The following is an 18,362-nucleotide window of genomic DNA, read 5'->3' on the forward strand; positions in this document are numbered from 1 at the left end:
TTGAATGTTTCCAGCATTTTCTTTGTTGTTTTGACTGCTATAGTGTATATCTTTGAATCTGTTTTCACCCATAGCTGTTAGATTATAATGGTACAGAGGCTATGTATGTGCTGTTACTCCCTCATGAGTATTGACAATATTCAAAATTTTACTGCAGTGGTTTCCAATTCAAATCTTTTATTCTGTGCACTGTTTCTAGTTCAATGCAAATCTTCTTTATTTTCTAGAACGGCCATTCTGCATAGCCATGTCTGGCTCAAGCACCCTGCCATCTAACGTGGCTGGCATCAGCAAGGAGCTGACGGACCTTCGACACCTGATTCAGTTCCCCGAGGAGATTGCCAGTATTCTGACCGAGCAAGAGCAGGAACTCTACCGCAAGGTTTTACCACTTGACTACCTCTGCTTTCTGACCATGGATTTAGTAAATCCCAATTGCCCCAGCAGATCATCCCCCCTCAAGACCTCCACCTTGGCACGTGCTCTCAATAGCAAAAGTCGGGAACACAATGCAATTGAAGACCTGGTGTCAAGATTTAATGAGGTAGGCTTCAATGAGTGTGGCTGATTTGATCAAGTTTTACTACATGTTGCTAATAGTTGTGTTAGGTCACAGGCTCAGATCTTCCCCACGTCTGCTTCCACTCAGTTTCCATAACTTTGCCATGAATGCATTGGGTATGGAATTTACGTCACACTTCCAGCACAGCTATACTGACAGTGTTGAAGAACTTCTCTTCTTCTTTCTTTGGCTTGGCTTCGCGGACGAAGATTTATGGAGGGGGTAAAAAGTCCACGTCAGCTGCAGGCTCGTTTGTGGCTGACAAGTCCGATGCGGGACAGGCAGACACGGTTGCAGCGGCTGCAGGGGAAAATTGGTGGGTTGGGGTTGGGTGTTGGGTTTTTCCTCCTTTGCCAGTTTGGCCCTACTAGTCCATACCGGAACAAATCCCCACCCTCCTAGATATAACCATATACAGAAATGTCATGTCAAAACTAATATTTTGGAGAGTTAAAATATTCTTGTCTTTTTTTGATCCAAACTGTCACCCATGGACCCTTGGATGGAATACTAAAGCCAGAAAGGAAAATTTCTTGTTACCTTGACCTGTCACATGAAATTTTGTGATGGCAATTTTCTTTAAAAACAAATTTGATCAAATTAAAGAAACTAACGAAGTCAGTAGGGCTGTTAAAAAGATATCTGGGTTTTATCTGTTATTCTGTCAAAACTTTATGAAGCAATGCTCTTCAACTTTCCCTAACTTCAAGACATGGATTCCTTTTTGAGGTATTGGTTGGTGGCTACCAGCCATACAAAGTCAGGTGAGTCACTTGCATTTGGAGCTTGAATGTCACAACATTTCTGAAGTTCAGTGGAATGCAATTTGAGATGTAGAATGCAGTGCACTGTCACCATTATTTAGCATGTTTCGTGTTGGTGAACGGTATGAATTTCTAGAAAGTCTTTCCTTGTTAACTACTTAAAGACAATAGTGATCAATGGCAGTAGATGTGCTCTCCAAGTCCAAATGCTTTGCAAAGAAGGATTCAAAATACAAAAAAAAACAGGATAGATATTGCTTTATAAATAAGTGAACAATGGATGAAGTGGAAAGTTTCATGAGAAAGAATGGGGTGCCAAGAAAGGGGCAAAATTCAGGATCAAGATGTTTCTTTTAATTTCACTGTACTTTTGCTTTTAATCCTTTTTGTTTCCATTTAATTTTGAGTTTACCTTTTTCACTAGTTATACCAAATACTCTGCATTCAGCTTAGTTTGTTCTATTTTGCGTTGGCATTTTCTCTCATTTCTTTGTATGACTTCCAAGCCCCTCTTGAAGCATTACTTCATTACCTGCACAACAATGAGATGGTCTGCGAGTGGACGTTTGCACAGTGCAGCAATACTTTGATTAAGTCGCTGGGCTCACAGCCATGGTTTCTAGGTCATTAATCCAGAATCATGAGTTGGGATCCTATCATGGCAAATCGTTCCACATAAATCTGGAATTGAAAAGCAAAAGCCTACTCAATGTTAGTCATCTTGAAACTTCTGAATTTTTGTTTCAAATATATTATTTTACCCATCTGTTCACTGATGTCCTGCAGAGAAAGATTTCTCTCCTCCTTAACCAGTCTGACTGCAGACCCACCAATACACTTGACTATTAACTGATTCATTATTAATTTGTAGCACAAGTATAGGAGCTCCCTGGATAATATGATTTACAGAAATGTGACTTTATATTTTAAAGCATTTTTCTTCCATTTGTTTAATTATGGGGAGTGTTAGAATGAATATTTGGTGAAATAGGGTGTGTAGAGAAGTATGATATGGGTAGCTGTAGAAAATGGATATTACTGACTTGCAGAGAAATCAGCTGATGTGTAGTTCTCAAGAACAGGACTCTGGCATAACATTGGGACTCTCTATGATAATAACACCATGATTTTCTCTTATTCACTATTGAATCAGAAATGTTCCTGAACCCTGAAGATGGTATTTTATCAACTAGTCATTATGATTGGCAATAACATTGGTGTTCAGTTCTATTTAATGGTTAAGATTTTCAGGTCAATCAATGGTACCTATCAGCCCTTTAGCTTAGAGATGTTAAGACAGTATTTATAACCAAGAGCTCTTTAAGAAGGTGTAGTGGTATGTTTGGAAATGAGAAATCTATTAACAACTATGAATTTTCTGACCATTCTCATCTCCTGCAGTTACAATCACGACATATGTTGTATCTTTCCTCTTTGAAGAGTAAACTGTTATTTCATCTTAATTTGTATTCATACTTGCACTCCACCTTCCAGTTTGTGTGCAGACCATAACATAACCATTGTAAGTGGAAATGTAACTGTTGAGACGTTACTTCCTCCAGCCTTATTTTCAGATCAAAAACTTCATCATGCCCTCAGCCACGCTTGCATTGACAAAGCTGATATAGATGATGGACCATTTTGTGAGGAAATGAAATATGACATGATTCAAAGTGCATGTTGGGGAAAAAATAATAATTTTAAGCTATGTTATTAAGCCAGTTTTCTTGTTAGTTTTGTATGTTTTACAGTGCAGTTGCTATGACAATAGAATCCTGTTATACTAATCAAGATAAAGGTTTCTGCTGTCATAGAGACACCACAACAGTATTTTATTAAAATATGAACATATCATTTCTGCTCACACCACTGACTCCTCCTATAGTCATTTTTTAAAATTTTCTATCAATTATTTCTTCAATATTAAACCAAAAATCTGAGTTTAAAACTGACACTCCCTTCCAGTTCCATCACCATTCATAACCTCATCAATTTTAGTCTCCATTGAAGCTAATCGAACCTAATGTCAGATCGAGAGTAAGTTGCCTGATTAGGTAATCCTGTTAGGCCTATTTTATTAAAAGTTAGCACTCATTTAAAAATACTTGATGACCCTGCTTGCCTGCCTCCTTCCCAAACTTTTTTGGAATGTGAATGCCCGGGTTTCTAAACCAAAAATTTGTTTGGTTTGAAAACTGGTTTTAAACTCTAAAATTTTAAAGTTTGACCAGATCAGTCTTTAATTCCAAAAATGGAAATAGTTGAATCAATTCCTCATTTTGCTGTGGTGATTCACATTTATTGTGGGATGATGTGATCTTGTTCGTTAGTAAAAAAAATCCTACAGCATCACCACAATGACAGATACATGGATAGGAAAGGCTGAGAAGGATATGGCCCAAACACAGGCAAACGGGACTAGCTCAGAATGCCAACTTGGTCGGCGTGGCCGGGTTAGGTTGAAGGCCCTGTTCTGTGATGTATGACTAAACATACAGCTAATGTTTATGTTTGAACTTGTTTCATATTTCTACAGCCACCCATCACTGGCCCTCCTCGCCTCACCACCATTAGCCCTTTTCACTCGCCCTAACATTATTGGTCTGTGAATGCAAATTGTGTTTAGCACCTATCTTATAGTTATGTGCATAGGCGATTTGACGCAGCATACTACTGAGGGTTGAATTATTTTGATGGTTACCTCAGGTACACAACAATCAGCCTCTGTTGGCATGGACAAGTTGGACCAAGAGGCCTGCTTCTGTGCCATAAACCTCTACAATGGTGACTTCAGCCACTGACACATCATTTTACTGCATTATGAGATTCTCTCACAAAAGTGTTCATATTGTTTATAAACCCCTCAAAGCAAATACAGTTATAAATTCTGGATTGAGAATGTGATTCTGATAACCTAACATGCTGGTTCCATCTAAAATTCAAGCCAGATATCTCCATGGGTTCTTTACTTCATCATCACTTTTGAATTCAGTGGTTTCGAGAGTATTTAATTTTTTTCTTCTCCCTTCTCTCTACTACTCCCCAAATAAAAATCAAACGAATCATCTTCACTATCCAAGCAAAGCTCTCAGCTGTCAAATGATGAGTTAAATCTGATAAAGGCTGCAATGTGGGCACAAAGAAACTGCCAGAGTACAATCCCTTCCCCGATACCATGCACAACTCCCTTCTGTTTAATCTCCACTGATATCCTAGATGATGACAGGCTGAAAGTTCATGTATATGCTTCCTCTTCATTTACAGGTTTCTCTTTACGACCGGATATCCATCTTGTTGTTTATAAAATGAATTCCAACCAGGAAATAGTGCTTCGATTGAAAGGTGAAAAAGGCTGATGTTAAGTCGAAGCAGGGTCTGTCCAGTTTCACGCCTGTGTTTAATTGAAACTCGTACAGAATTTAGAAGAGTTTTTATATAAACAGATAATCAGGAAACAGAAATCTATCAGCTGCTGCACATCACATCTTTGACACTTCAAACTCACCTGGGGTGAAGGGCAACAAGCAACTTTCACATTTCCTCTGAAGCTTTAAGTCCCAGGAAGTTGGGCATCACCTGTAGGGAGAGAAAACTGTTTAATATTTGAGGAATGAAGAGGTGATCAACCTGAAATGGTAACTGTTTCCTTCTCCACAGATTCTGACCAATCAGTTGAGTATTTCAATCATTTTCCCTCTTTAATTAGTGTTCCCATCATCTATAATGTTTCGATGTATATGTTATTTTACACAAGTCTAAACTACCAATAAGTTATCAATAAGGACTCCAAAGGCTTTGATTAGATTCCCAGCTGCCTCAGCAAAAGAAATTGACTTCAACTACCTTGTCTTAATACGATGCATCAGTTGATTTCTCCTCCTGAATGGCCAGTAAACTGCTGGCAGTAAGCAATTCAATGCTCCCTCGCCTTCCGTAGACACATTTGGAGAGCTTCTAGTCAATGGGTCTGACTTCTGGAAACCACTGGGGGACATTTTGTTACAAATATACAAGTTGTTCCTGTTGGTTTGTACTCATTGTGGTTTTATATGAACAATTATTCCAGTTTCATAATAAATCGTACCTGTACTTCAAAACCAAATCAAAAAATTAGATGAAAATTTAGGACTGATATCAGAAGCAATGCTTTAATTGGATACCAGATGACTGAATACTTCCACCAACATTTTAATGTAGCTTCTTAATTTTCTATATAGCTTATCCAATCACGTGACTGAAGGTGGCCTTAGTTTAACATGTTAAGAACATTTTTATCATAGTTCTGTACCACCACATGAACTGAGTCATTATATTCACTTATGCCAAATTTCATTTTCCATTGGCAAGAAAGGCAACATTTATTTATTAACTCCCATCTGTCCGGCCAAACTACAGTAGTTGCCATCATTGAAGCCTCCTATTGATTTCAAAATCTTCCTTTCAATAAATTAATGAGCCTTTATTTATTACAGAATTCATCAAATGTAATTTGGAAATGGCATCAATTTACTCGAGAGGCAAAGTGATGTTCAGTTCAATATTGTGAGGTGTAGTTAATTTAATACATTCGTAGTTGACAGCTGTATCAGTGTCCAAAAGTGATAGAGAGGAAACATTAAATCACAAAACAAAATATAACTGTCACAAATAAACAAAATAATCAAGCACTCACAGAGCAAACCTTGTCACTGGAATTGTGAGAATATTGTCGAAAATTGCCTTTATTTGACGAGACTGCTCATGGTAGGCTGGTCCCGGGTATTCAGTCACATCGTGACTTAGTAAGGTTGATCCAAACTTGGCTTGGCCATAGAATTCAGAGGGTACTGGTGAAGGGCTGATTTTCTGACTGGAGATCTATGACCAAGAGTATTCCATGAGGATCAACGCTGCAGCCACTTGTTGAATTGGATGAAAATCTAGGGTGTCCGATTAGTAAGTTTGCAGAAGACAAGAAAATTGACGGAGTTCTGGGGAATGAGGAGTGTTGTCAAAGGATATAGCAGGAGAGATAAGATCAGTTCGAAATTTGGTGGAAAAATTGCAAACGCTGTTTAATCTGGACAAGGGTATGGTGATGCATTTTGGGAAATCAAATCAGAGAGAAACATTCAGCAAATGGAAGACGTGAGTGATTTGACTCATGGAGAGATATAAAATGGCAACGGAATGATTCACAAGAAGGTTATTGGGACTGGCAGGCTTGAATTGTAAGAAGATATTGGACAGGCTGAGATTTTTGCCCCTGGAGCATAGGAAACCGAAAAAAAAACTTATTGAGGTTAATCAAATGATTGTATTTGTAGATAAGGTCAATTGTCATTTTCCCAGAGTAGTAAAGTGAAACTAGAAGAAGTAGATTTAAGGTGAGAGGGGAAAGATTTAATGGGGACCTGTAGGGTAACTTTCTCACAGAGAGAGTTAGGTACCGAGAACAACCTGCCAGAAGTAGAGGTAGATGCAATTGTAACATTTAAAAGGCATTTTGGCAAGTACGTGGGTTGGAAAGGTGAAGAGGGAAAAGGGCTGAACCCAGGCCAATGGAGCTACATTGGGCAGACAGTAAAAAAAAAAACCCCACAAAAATGCTGGAGGAACTCAGCCAGTCTCGCAACGTCCATGGGAGGTAAAGATATAGAACCAACATTTTGGACCTGAGCCCTTCTTCAAGGTAATTAGGTGGACACTTTGGGCTGATGGGATTGTTTTCATGCTGTAAAAATCCTATGCGTCTCTGACAAAGGAATAGAGTGGTAAAGAAGGCACTTTTGCCTTCAACAGTCAGGTACTGAGTATATAAGTAGGGAAGTCGTGTTATGGCTGTATAAACTTTGCTTAAGGGACATTGGTAAAGATTCCTGTGCACCCCCCAATCTGACCTCCAGTACATCCGTTAGTCTGAGTGACTGATTTACAGGGCACCAGGGCATCTGCACCCAACAACCATCTTCAATTTCCAGTTGCACTTCACTTCAACTCACCTTCCTTCTTCCCAGGCCAACCTGTCTATCCTTGGCTTTCTCCACTGTCACAGTGAAGTTAACCACAAACTAAAAGAACAATACATAATTTTCAGGTTGGGTAGTCTACAACCCAAATCGATGATCATGGAATTTCCCATTTCCCTTTCGCCATGTTCCTTTCCCACTCTCACCAGTCTATCCTGGTGCTCTGTGCCTTTGTTCATCTTTTCCATCCCTGACTCTCCCCACATCAGAACTCTTGTGACCCTTACACCCTCTTCCCCCATCCTGATTCCACCTATATACCTATCCACCTGGTTTGTTTTTCTCCCTTGGTTAACTTTTCCAATCCCCCTGCACTTTCATACCTCACTCCTTCACCTTATCTGGTTCCACATTTATCAGCCTCTGTGGCACCCCTCCCACTCACTACTCATGCTAGTGTGGACCCTCTGGATTGATGGGTCTGTTTCATGGCTATCATTTCTATTTAACTCTACTTACAGGGCGCGCATCAGGGCTCCCTCTCATCCTCATGGGTGTAACCCCTCCAGCCTTGCAACTCTTCCTCAAACATATCCATTCTTCTGACTTCACGCTCCATCTTGGGTGCTTTATTAACAGCTGCACCAGCTCCATGTTCACAGCTTCAGAGATTCGGGTGCAATCCCGATGCTTTGTGGATGTTGTATTTTTTTTTCCTTGTGACCATACGTGTGCTCTGGCTTCCTCCTATAAGTTACAGTCAAATATCCCATTGTGTGGGCACATGGCAAAGGAACCAGTGAAGGGTTGGTGGGCAGGTGACAGGGAATAAGATGCAAAGGAGTCAGGAGAGGGGAAATGATGGGGTTGCTGTGCTGAGTTCAGCCTGGATTCCTTGGGACAAATGGTGTCTTGTGTTTTAATGAGTATGGAAATGTGGTCAAGGAAAACCACGAGGCTGAAAGGTTGATTGTAGGTTGTTGTATTATGTCTGCGTGTGACGGGAGAGTGGAAAATATGCCTGAAGTAATCAAAGGCAATGGAACTGAGACCAAAATCTATTCCAGGTTGAAGTGCCAACCTGATTATCAGAGTAGCTGACTTGTGTATCAAAGATGAAATAATTTCTTATTTTTGGTACTTTAATCCTTAACTACAGGAGTCATAAATGCCAACATTATAGAGAACAGCAATTTATTTTAATAATCATTGAAAATTGCCTTATCATTACCAGATGTTGCTTTAAGTCGACAGGCTTATTTTCAACACTGAGACGAACCTACCTTTGTATTCTGCATCAACTAGGTTGCTTCAATATGGCACTGGGAATGGCATTGGTTTTTAATATGCAAAAGAGTTCATTTAAGACTTTAATTTCCTGAACTGTTATTTTGGACTGAAGGTGCTGCAACCTGTACACTTCTGTTTATGGTTGACTTTTTTTTACTTGGAATTCAGCTTATATATTTTTGGACATGAAATGTGAGGTGGAATTACTGCCATGTGCTTTTCTACTGCTTCTTGTCCATGACCTTGCTCAGTTGCTGCATGGTCATTAGTCCATAGTCAACTCAGTGATGTCTGTAAGAATGTAAGTCGTGGCACCAGTGGTCACTTCAAGTAAGTGTTCTGGCTCAGTGTACAGAACGGATGGATTGCTTCCAGTAATGCAGGGAATGCAGGTCATTAAACATTTGAACTCCTTACAGCATTGGAATCTGCGTGTGGAAGAACCATCAACAGAGCACACAAAAATATAAGGGTCAGTGTAGTTCCACACTCCCACCACTCTCTGTGTGAAGAAGTTTCCCCTAAACTTCTGCCTTTCACCCTTAACTCATGTACTCGAGTTTGTATCTCACTTTCCTTCACTGCATTAAATGCTCTAAGATAAGCAAACTTGCAGGGTTCACATAACAGAATATCTAGGCAAACCATGTAATTTCACCTGTCGACTCCATTTCAGTTTCAATGTCACATGATTATCTACTGAATTCGTACATATAATCTTGTGTCGCACACTGGGCAATTCATTCCATTCAGAATCTCTGCTCTGGAGTCCATGTGATGGAAAGCCAGGTGGGAGAGGGAAGTGCGCGCATTGGGAGGGTGGAGGTAGGAGAGAATTTCACAGTTCTCCCAATCATTCAGAATGGCTATAGTGTGACCTCAGTTGTAGACCATTTTACTTGCACCTTTTAGTGAATGTGTGTACACATTCCTGAGATAGTCACCTCTTGTTATCTTGAGTATTGTCCTCCTTATCTCTTGATTCTCTCAGTACACAGGAAACTTATCAACATGCTACTGAGTTTCATGTAATTCCTGGCAAATGCTATGCTCGGGCCTCTGAACATAATTTCTTCACCAGATGTAATTATTCTACACAAAGTCTGTCTGAAGAAAAGCAGGGGAAATTAGACCAAGTTATATTGGTTATTATGGAGCCATAGAGCATTACAACACAGAAACAGGGCTCTTCGGCCCTTCTAGTCTGTGTTGAACCATTATTTTTGCCTAGTCCCACTGGCCTTCACCCAGTCTATAGTTCTCCATACCTCTTACATCCACGTGCCTGTCCAAATTCCCCTTAAATGCTAAAATTGAGCCGGCATTCAAACACTTCAGCTGAAAGCTTGTTCCACTCTCCCACCACTCTCTGTGTGAAGAAGTTTCCCCTAAACTTTTGCCTTTCACCCTTAACTCATGTACTCGAGTTTGTATCTCACTATCCTTCAGTGGAAAAAGCCTTTCTACATTTACTCTGTCTAACCCCCTCATAATTTTAAATACCTCTATCAAATCTCCCCTCATTCTTCTATGCTCCGGGGAATATAGTCTTAACTTGTTGAACCTTTCCCTGTAATTCAGTTCTTGAAGTCCAGGCAACATCCCAGTAAATCTTCTCTGCTCTCTTTCTATCTTATTGTTAGCTTTCCTGTAGTTAGATGACCACAACTGCACTAATGTCTTGTACAACTTTAACGAAACATCCCAACTCCTGTACTCAATACTTTGATTTATGAAGACCAATGTGCTAAAAAAGCTCTCTTTCAACTCTATCCACCTGTGACACCACTTTCAGGGAATTATCTATCTGTATTCTCAGATCCCTCTGTTCTACCACACTCCTCAGTGCCCTACCATTTACTCTGTATGTCCTTTCTTGGTTTGTCCTTCCAAAGTGCAACACCTCACATTTGTCTGCATTAAACTCCATCTGCCATTTTTTAGCCCATTTTTTCAGCTGGTCCAGATCCCTCGGCAAGCTTTGAAAACCTTCTTTGCTGTCCACAACACCTCCAATCTTAGTGTCATCTGCAAACTTGCTGATCCAATTTGCCACATTATCATCTAAATCATTGATATAGATGACAAACAACAATGGTCCCAGCACTTAATCCCTGAGACACACCTCTAGTCACAGGCTTCCAGTCTGAGAAGTAATCATCCACCACTACTCTCTGCCTTCTCCCGTCCAGCCATTGTCGAATCTAGTTCTCCACTTCACCATGAATACCTAGCGTCTGAACCTTCCTGACTAACTCCCATGTGGGATCTTGTCAAAGGCCTTACAAAAGTCCATATAGACAATGTCCACAGACTTTCCTTTGTCAACTCTCCTAGTAACCTCCTTGAAAAACTCTACAAGATTGGTTAACCACAATCTATCACACATAAAGCCATGTTGGCTATCCCTAATCAGTTTCTGGCTATCCAAATAATTGTATATCTGATCTCTTCGAACACCTTCCAATAATTTACCTACTACAGGTGCACAATTCTTTATCCAGACATCTAAAATTTGGAAAGCTCCAAAATCCGGCAAGTGGAGAGAGAGACGGCAGTGCGAGTTGGGTGGGTGAGGGGAGAACACAGGCAGCGCGAGTTGGGTGGGCGAGAAACTGGCAGCGCGAGTTGAGCAGGCGAGGGGGGGGGAGACCGGCAATGCGAGTTGGGCGGGGGAGGGGGGTTTGAGATAGCAACGTGACTGGAAGGTGGTGGGGGTGGATACGGCAGCTCAATTCAGGTGGGCTTAAATTTGGCTTTCCAAAATCCAGAAAAATCCAAAATTTGGAACACACTGTCCCTCAAGGGTTCCGGATAAAGGATTGTGCACCTGCACTGACATCAGGTTCACCAGCGTATAATTTCCAGGGTTACTTTTGGAGTCTTTTTTAAACAAAAGAACAACGTGAACTACCCCCCAATCCTCTGGCACCTCACCTGTGGCTAAGGGCATTTTAAATATTTCTGTTAGAGTCCTTGCAATTTTTACACTAGCCCCCCTCAGGGTTAGAGGGAATATCTTGTCAGACCCTGGTGATTTATCCACCATTATTTGCTTTAAGACACCAAACACTTCCTCCTCTAATCTGTAAAGGTTCCATGTCCTCACTGCTTGTTTTCCTTACTATGACTCTGTGTCCTTTCCCTGAGTGAATACTGAAGAAAATAATAAAGCATTTAAGATCCCTTCTGTCCCTTTCACCTCCATAGAAAGCTGACTGCTCTGATCTTCAAGGGGACCAATTTTTTCCCTCATAATCATTTTGTTTTTAATATAGCTGTAGAAACCCTTAGGAATTTCCTTCACATTGTCTGCCAAAACATCCTCTTGTCTTCTTTTAGCCTTCCCGATTTCTTTTTTGAGATTTTTCTCGCATTTTTTATACTTCTCAAGTACCTCATTTACTCCATGTTGCCTATACCTATAATGCACCTCACTCTTTTTATGAATCAGATCCCCAATATCCCTAAAAAACCAAGGTTCCCTATGCCTTCAAATCTTGCCTTTGACCTGACAGTAACTTACAAACTCTGTACTCTCAAAATTTCACCTTTGAAGGTCCCCCACTTAGCTTACACATCCTTGCCCAAGAAACAACTTGTCTCTATCCACACATTCTAGATCCTTTCTCATTCCCTCAAAATTGGCCTATCTCCAATTTAGAATCTCAACCTGAGGGCCAGAAATATCTGTCTCCCTAATTAACTTGAATCTAATGGCATTATGATCACTGGACCCAAAATGTTCCCCATCACATACTTATGTCACCTGATCTGTCTCGTTCCCTAATAGGAGATCCAGTGTTGCATGCTCTCCTAGTTGATACCTCTATATAATGATTTAGAAAACTTTCCTGAATGCATTTGACAAACTTCAAGCCATCCAGCCCTTGAGAAAATATGTGGAAAGTTAAATTCTCCTACTATCTCAACCTTATGTTTCCTGCAGTTGCTCCTCCAATTCTTGCTTACTGTTGGCTGGTCTATAATACAGCCCCATGAGTGTGGTGATACCTTTCCTCAGGTCCACCCATATAGCCTCAGTAGATGAGCCCTCTTGTCAATCTTGCCTGAGCACAGCTGTGATATTTTCCCTGATGAGCAATACCACTCCTCCCCCTTTCATTCCCCCTCACCCGTTCTATCTTGTCTAAAGTGACAGAAGTCCAGAACATTGAGCTGCCAGTCTTGTCCTCCTGCAGCCAAGTTTCACCAATGGCCGCAATGTTATAATTCCACATGCCAAACCATGCTCTAAGCTTGTCTGTCTTTCTTACAATGCTCCTTGCATTGAAATAGATGCACCAGACAACATTTCCACCACATTCAACCCATTGACTTCTAACAGTGCATGCAATTTTAACATCATCTTTTCCCTCCTTCACTCGCCCATCTGCTCTGGCACTCTGGTTCCCCTCCCCCGTAAATCTAGTTTAAACCCACCGGAGCAGATGAGAGATCTTAGTGAAATTGATAGCATTCTGAGAGGAACTGACAGAGAGTATGCTCATGGAAGGGCTGACAAGAACATGGGAGTGTAGGTTCAGAGGAAAACAAGCTGTTGGAGGTACTCAGTAGGTCAGGCAGCATCAATGGGGGGGCGGGGGGAAGGAGGAGGAAATTAACACTTGACATTTCATGTCAAAATGTTTCCATCATCTGCGGCCTCTTGTACCTCCACCATAGTTTCAGACTAAGGGTTCACCCATTTCAGATCTGAGAGATTGAATTCTCTAACCTGAAGAATTATGGAGGTGAAGTCATTGGATATATTCAAGATGGAGATGAACAGGCATGTTAACGATAAGAGAGACGAAGAGTTTGAGGAGAGAGAAAGGTAGTGGCGTGAAGAGGAAGGCTGGATCCACTGTGATCTTGTTGAAGCGAGGAGTGGTCTTGCTTCTGTTTTTTGTGTCAGTTTCCCGGAGTGAGTGGGCACACTGAGTTTGCAACTGGGAATTGGTAACTGTGATAAAAGTGGAAAATGCTGGAGTTACTCAACAAGGCAATAATTGTGGAGATGGGAGTTAGCTTGTTAGATCATCCATCTTTCATCAGAGAACATCTTGTGTTCCTGATATGAGTGAGTACATTGCAGTTCAGTTAACTTTCTTACACTTTTGCAAACCAGCTTGAAATCCAATCTGTACCAAGAGTCTCTTCTTTCCCACGGTTGTCTTAAATGAAAGCAGTTCACATTTTACACTTACCTCGTAAATGGCCTTTCATAGTTAACTTCCCAGTTCTCAATCGAATCAAAACCCAAAAAAATGCAATAAATAAAATTAAAATAATACCAAAATTATTACTGTTCTTCTAACAAATTGCATTTTGTGCTGACTTTTGTTGAGCTTGGAAAACGTTAATAAAGCTTGTTTTTTTCTTCAGTTACTCAGTCCTGTAAGCTGATAGTCTTGGATATATATTTGCATGTCAGAGCAGTGGAACTGTACATCTGATCCTGAGGTGTAGTATTTGTCTGTCTGGTTAGACTGAATGAATTCCAGCCCTTTACATTTCATTGACATGAGACATGGTGCCTGCTGCCTTTCTTCGTATATTCACCCATAGGAAGGACATCTGCAAACTTAATTACTTGTACTTCAACACCTCAAACAGTTTAACTTGTGATGCCTTGTCATCTTCTTGTAAGTTGGTTTCTGTGTTTGCCCATGGGGCTGATGACGTCAGCTGTCTACCTGTTCATCTGTGCATCTTCCGTGTGGTGCGCCGTAGTTAGATAGCTGACGATGCAAAACCTTACTATATGGGCAAGGTTTGTCTTACTTGACATCCCAATGCACACATTCAACCTGTGATAAAGCAGTCAAGGACCCCCCCCACCCAGTGTTAAGCAGGTCTTCCTTAAGCATGGCAGAAAATTTAAATTGCCATGAGGCAGGATTAAGAGCAAAATATCAGTAGTTTAATATTTTCCATTGATAGACCCGTATATTAAAACACTGCTGATCATTCATCATTTTGATGGCTGTGACAAAATAAGTTGTGAGGCGTTTCAAATTGTGGTCTTTGAAATAACACCATTGGTTATTATCTCATTTTAATTTTTTTTTGTGAGTTTTGCATGAGCTTAGATTTTCCTCTGCTGTTCTGTTATCAGTCTGTTATGGTATTTCACATGGGTTCTTTATGTGGCTTGGAGTTGTGCATTTTGTTCCTTCTCTTTCACTTCCGTAAGTGTCAGTCCAGCTATTTCTTCAGCTATCGCAGAAATTTATGGCACAAAAAGTCAACCACGTCCATGCTGGCCAAGCTAGAATATTTGGACTAATTCGGATTCCTAGCTGGTGATCTGTAATTTTGATGCTATGGGCATCAAGTTCTCACAAATGTTCTTTTCAAGTCCAAGGGTTTCTGTCTCTCACAATTTCAGGAAGCGAGTCCCAGATACCTGACACTATTTAAATGGAGATCAAAATTTGGTCAGCTCATCCAATCCTTCTGCCTGTTGCCTCGAGTCTCTGCAGAGGAAATTTTGTTCTTCCTATGCACTTATCTGCCCCTCTTAGAAATTGGATTCCTTGATTTAACACTGACCAAGCTTGAGCCTCTCTTTACCTAAAGAAAACAATCCCAGTTTAAACAGTGAATGGTCATATCTAAAGTTTCAGTGGCTTGTCGGCATTCTCGTAAAGCTGTGTTGTAATTAGATCCTTCCTGTAATACGATGACCAAGACTATAAATGGTAGTCTGGTTATGGCCTGTCTTGTATTAATATAACTCCAGCATGACCTCCCTGCTCTCATATATTTTGTGATTCCTTCAACATTATGTGTACACTGAATTCTAGAACAGCAAAAAGTAACTCAGATAAGGTTTTTACGTGAAAGCTAGGAATATGAATTTCCATTCTGGTATTCTTCATTTCCAAATTAACTAGTTTTATCTCTATTAGAAACATGATTCCAAGCTGTGTCATTGTTTTAAATGTAGTTAATTCCCATGAATGGAAATAAGAAGGCCTCAATCATCTCCAGTTCCTTCTCCAGTATGAGACAGGCATGTAATGTGAGCACCCATCCATGTTCTGGGAGTTCAAATCAATGATTATCAACTAGCATACCAAAATAAACACTGCTGCTGGGTTGAAATGATTGTAGATGTACTCATTCCCAGCAATATTTTGCCGGCCGAGTTTCTTCGAGGAATACTGTTCAAATCGGCCTAGGCCTGCAATGGTTTTTTTCTGAAATGAGGAGAGAATGCACAAACTGTCTGGAGATTACTGATTGTCCTTTTGAAGAAATTCCAATCCAAAGAGGTAACTCTAGTTCCTAAGTCTTGGAAAGGAGTTTGCTAATCAGAATCCCTTGAAAATGGAAAATGTCCTGGAAGATGCGAGTCATAGAGACTCAGAGCTGGTCCAACCTGTTGAGGTGGACAGGAATGCCAGAGCAAATGGGTTCCAAGCATAAACATTCATTATACAACTAAGTGTTTGCCTCCGAAGAAACTGGACCAGAGTTCCCTCCACAATGCATTTGGCAGACCATGGAGTGTTTATTTTTTGGCTTTGTATTGTGCCAAACTCAACGTAATTCCAGGCACGAATTAACTGGCTTGATTTCCTCAAATGAAGGCTTGGTTTACTATTTAGAGAGTAATAAGTTTATTTTTCCAGCTGGAACATGGGAGTAACGTCAGCCTGTTCTATTGTACTTCATGGGTGTTCTTCATTGAACCTTGTTCTGCAGGTCACATGCATCTTATTCCTCTTTTCCCTGCAGATACTGGGCCATGTTTTTTCAACTCTTGTTAAAAAAGAATTGTGGTAGAGCTCATTTCTACAATGTTTCTATATGTATTAAAAAAAAAATTTGAACTCGTTCCAGTCTTTGGTCTGGAGTTCTGAATGTCCTATGTAACATTAAGTGCTCAACAGAGTTCTTTATAAGCTTGATAAGTGTTTCTACATCAATGCCATTTCAGGAAGTGACAAAATAACCCCACTACATTTTGTGTCGAAATTAAAACTCCTCTCCTCAAATCTTTTTTTGTCTATTGACTTGAATCTGTGCCTTTGGTTGTCAACCTCTGCAAAATATCACCTTTTGCAAGGGGTGGGGGGGGGGGGGGTGGGAAACAGTAGCTATTTCAGAAATGCAACTTCGTTTTTCTTTGCGTTTCTTTTGTCACCCCAGATATTGCGAGTAATTTCTCTCCAGTTTTGTTTATTTCTGGCCAGTTTGTGAGAAACTCCTGCAATGGCTAATTTCAGTAAAAAGAAGGGTTATTCTACTAGCAGTCTCGCAAGTTACCTCTAATATAGTCTAATGGCTGCAGGGAAGAAACTGGTTATAAAGCTGCTGATGCGTGCTTTCACGCTCTTGAGCCTTCTTCCCAATGGGAAGAGAGAGTTCCCAGGGTGTGAATGGGTCCTTCGTATGTTGGATGGTTTTTGTGGGCAGCAGGAGAAGCAGGTAGAGTCCATGGAGGGGAGGGAAGTTTGCATTATGTTCTGATGACCTTCTACAACTTCTGATCTTGAGCTGAGCAGCTCGTGTAACCACATCCCGAAAATATCCTTTCAATGGTCCACCTGTAGATGCTGAAGAGGAACAAGACAGACATGTCAATATCCCTTTCTGGCAATTTAATCGCATTCATAATTTGAGCTCAAAACCACACTTTATTTTAAGGTCTTATAATTATTTTGAAAGTAATGACAAAGAATACTTTTTAATGCATTTTTGTAGTATTCATTGCACTGGATCAATTGATGAGAACATTAAGAGATGTTTCCTACGTTACATTGGAAAAGTAATTTTGGATCTTCAGTGCCTTTGTCTTGTGTCTCATAGCATGGTAAGTCGCTGGGGGTGTTTTTTGCACTCCGATCCACAGAGAGGTGAATAAGTATTAATAGAATAAAGACTTTTCAGATACTGTGAGTCATATGTTTTGCCAAGTCATTAATGAAGCCCTCTGATATACCTTCTGCATATTGAGCAGAATCTAAAGCTATCAATCAATGTATTTAAATGATAATTGCAATTTTATATCTAATTCCATCATGTACAAACAACATGCATCAGTCTGGTAAACCACCTACCTCAAAGGGCAGTTCTAAAGAATTAGAACAATTCTAAGGCCATCAACTTTTGGACAAAAGATAAAACCCTCTGAATTTTTGCTTAATGTTCTGTATGCAAAAGCTCTGCACTTCATCCATTACACAGCAGTGTAATGCAAGATACTCTGAATATTGATATCTGGAGTAAAACCGGAAAATATGGGTAACATTCATTATATTTAGCACAGTAATATTTCCTAGTTAATATCAGACTAATATTGTAAAGGACTGAGGAGAGACAATGGATTGTGTATTGATTACGACCTGTGTCCATGAGCTTAAATTTGACCTGAATGAGATGAAAGCTTCTCTATCTAGGGAAAGAAGCTGGACTGGAGTAAGAGAGCACTAAAATGTCAGTGGCTTTGTCGAAATATTCAGACAGAGAAAGAAAAGAGTATGAACTATATCTTACTGTGTTCCTGAAGAGCGAGTCCAGTAGAAGTCCAAAAATCTGGATGTCAGAAACCTGGACCATCCGAGAATCCGAACTTTATGAAAACTTTTAAAATTTAGCAGGCGTTTGCATGCGTGCATACACAAGTGCCACAGATACAGAGCAGCAACAAACAACCACAGTAATCTTATCACAAAGAAATTCTATTGTGTACTGTTTTTTTTCTTTTACAATGTTTATTTTTAAACATCAAGTATTACATTTTTGTCGAGAAACGTTTATGTTTACATTTTTTGTCAAGTGTTC

General features: G+C 40.1%; 1 protein-coding gene and 1 long non-coding RNA gene across 10 annotated transcripts in view; one reads left to right on the forward strand and one right to left on the reverse strand.

Moving 5' to 3' along the window:
• Positions 1–18,362, forward strand: part of plce1 (phospholipase C, epsilon 1) — a 288,097-nt gene that overhangs the window by 175,733 nt on the left and 94,002 nt on the right. For all 7 annotated transcript variants that reach the window (XM_069900564.1, XM_069900566.1, XM_069900567.1 and 4 more), the window contains one exon: positions 228–544. In XM_069900564.1, the coding sequence (XP_069756665.1) occupies positions 228–544 (317 nt within the window). The remainder of the gene's footprint in view (positions 1–227; positions 545–18,362) is intronic.
• Positions 1–18,362, reverse strand: part of LOC138744423 (uncharacterized) — a 53,502-nt gene that overhangs the window by 21,672 nt on the left and 13,468 nt on the right. Inside the window, exons 3-6 of one of the 3 annotated variants that reach the window (XR_011345521.1) lie at positions 9,509–17,134; positions 5,170–5,415; positions 4,832–4,902; positions 1,859–2,007 (exon numbers count right to left, since the gene is read on the reverse strand). This is a non-coding gene — a long non-coding RNA (uncharacterized lncRNA). Of the gene's footprint in view, positions 1–1,657; positions 2,008–4,831; positions 4,903–5,169; positions 5,416–9,508; positions 17,135–18,362 lie in introns of those variants that run through there. The other 2 variants (XR_011345522.1, XR_011345520.1) reach the window with 2 other exon arrangements.

Source organism: Narcine bancroftii, chromosome 10 (assembly GCF_036971445.1).
Source record: "Narcine bancroftii isolate sNarBan1 chromosome 10, sNarBan1.hap1, whole genome shotgun sequence".
NCBI lineage: Eukaryota > Metazoa > Chordata > Chondrichthyes > Torpediniformes > Narcinidae > Narcine > Narcine bancroftii.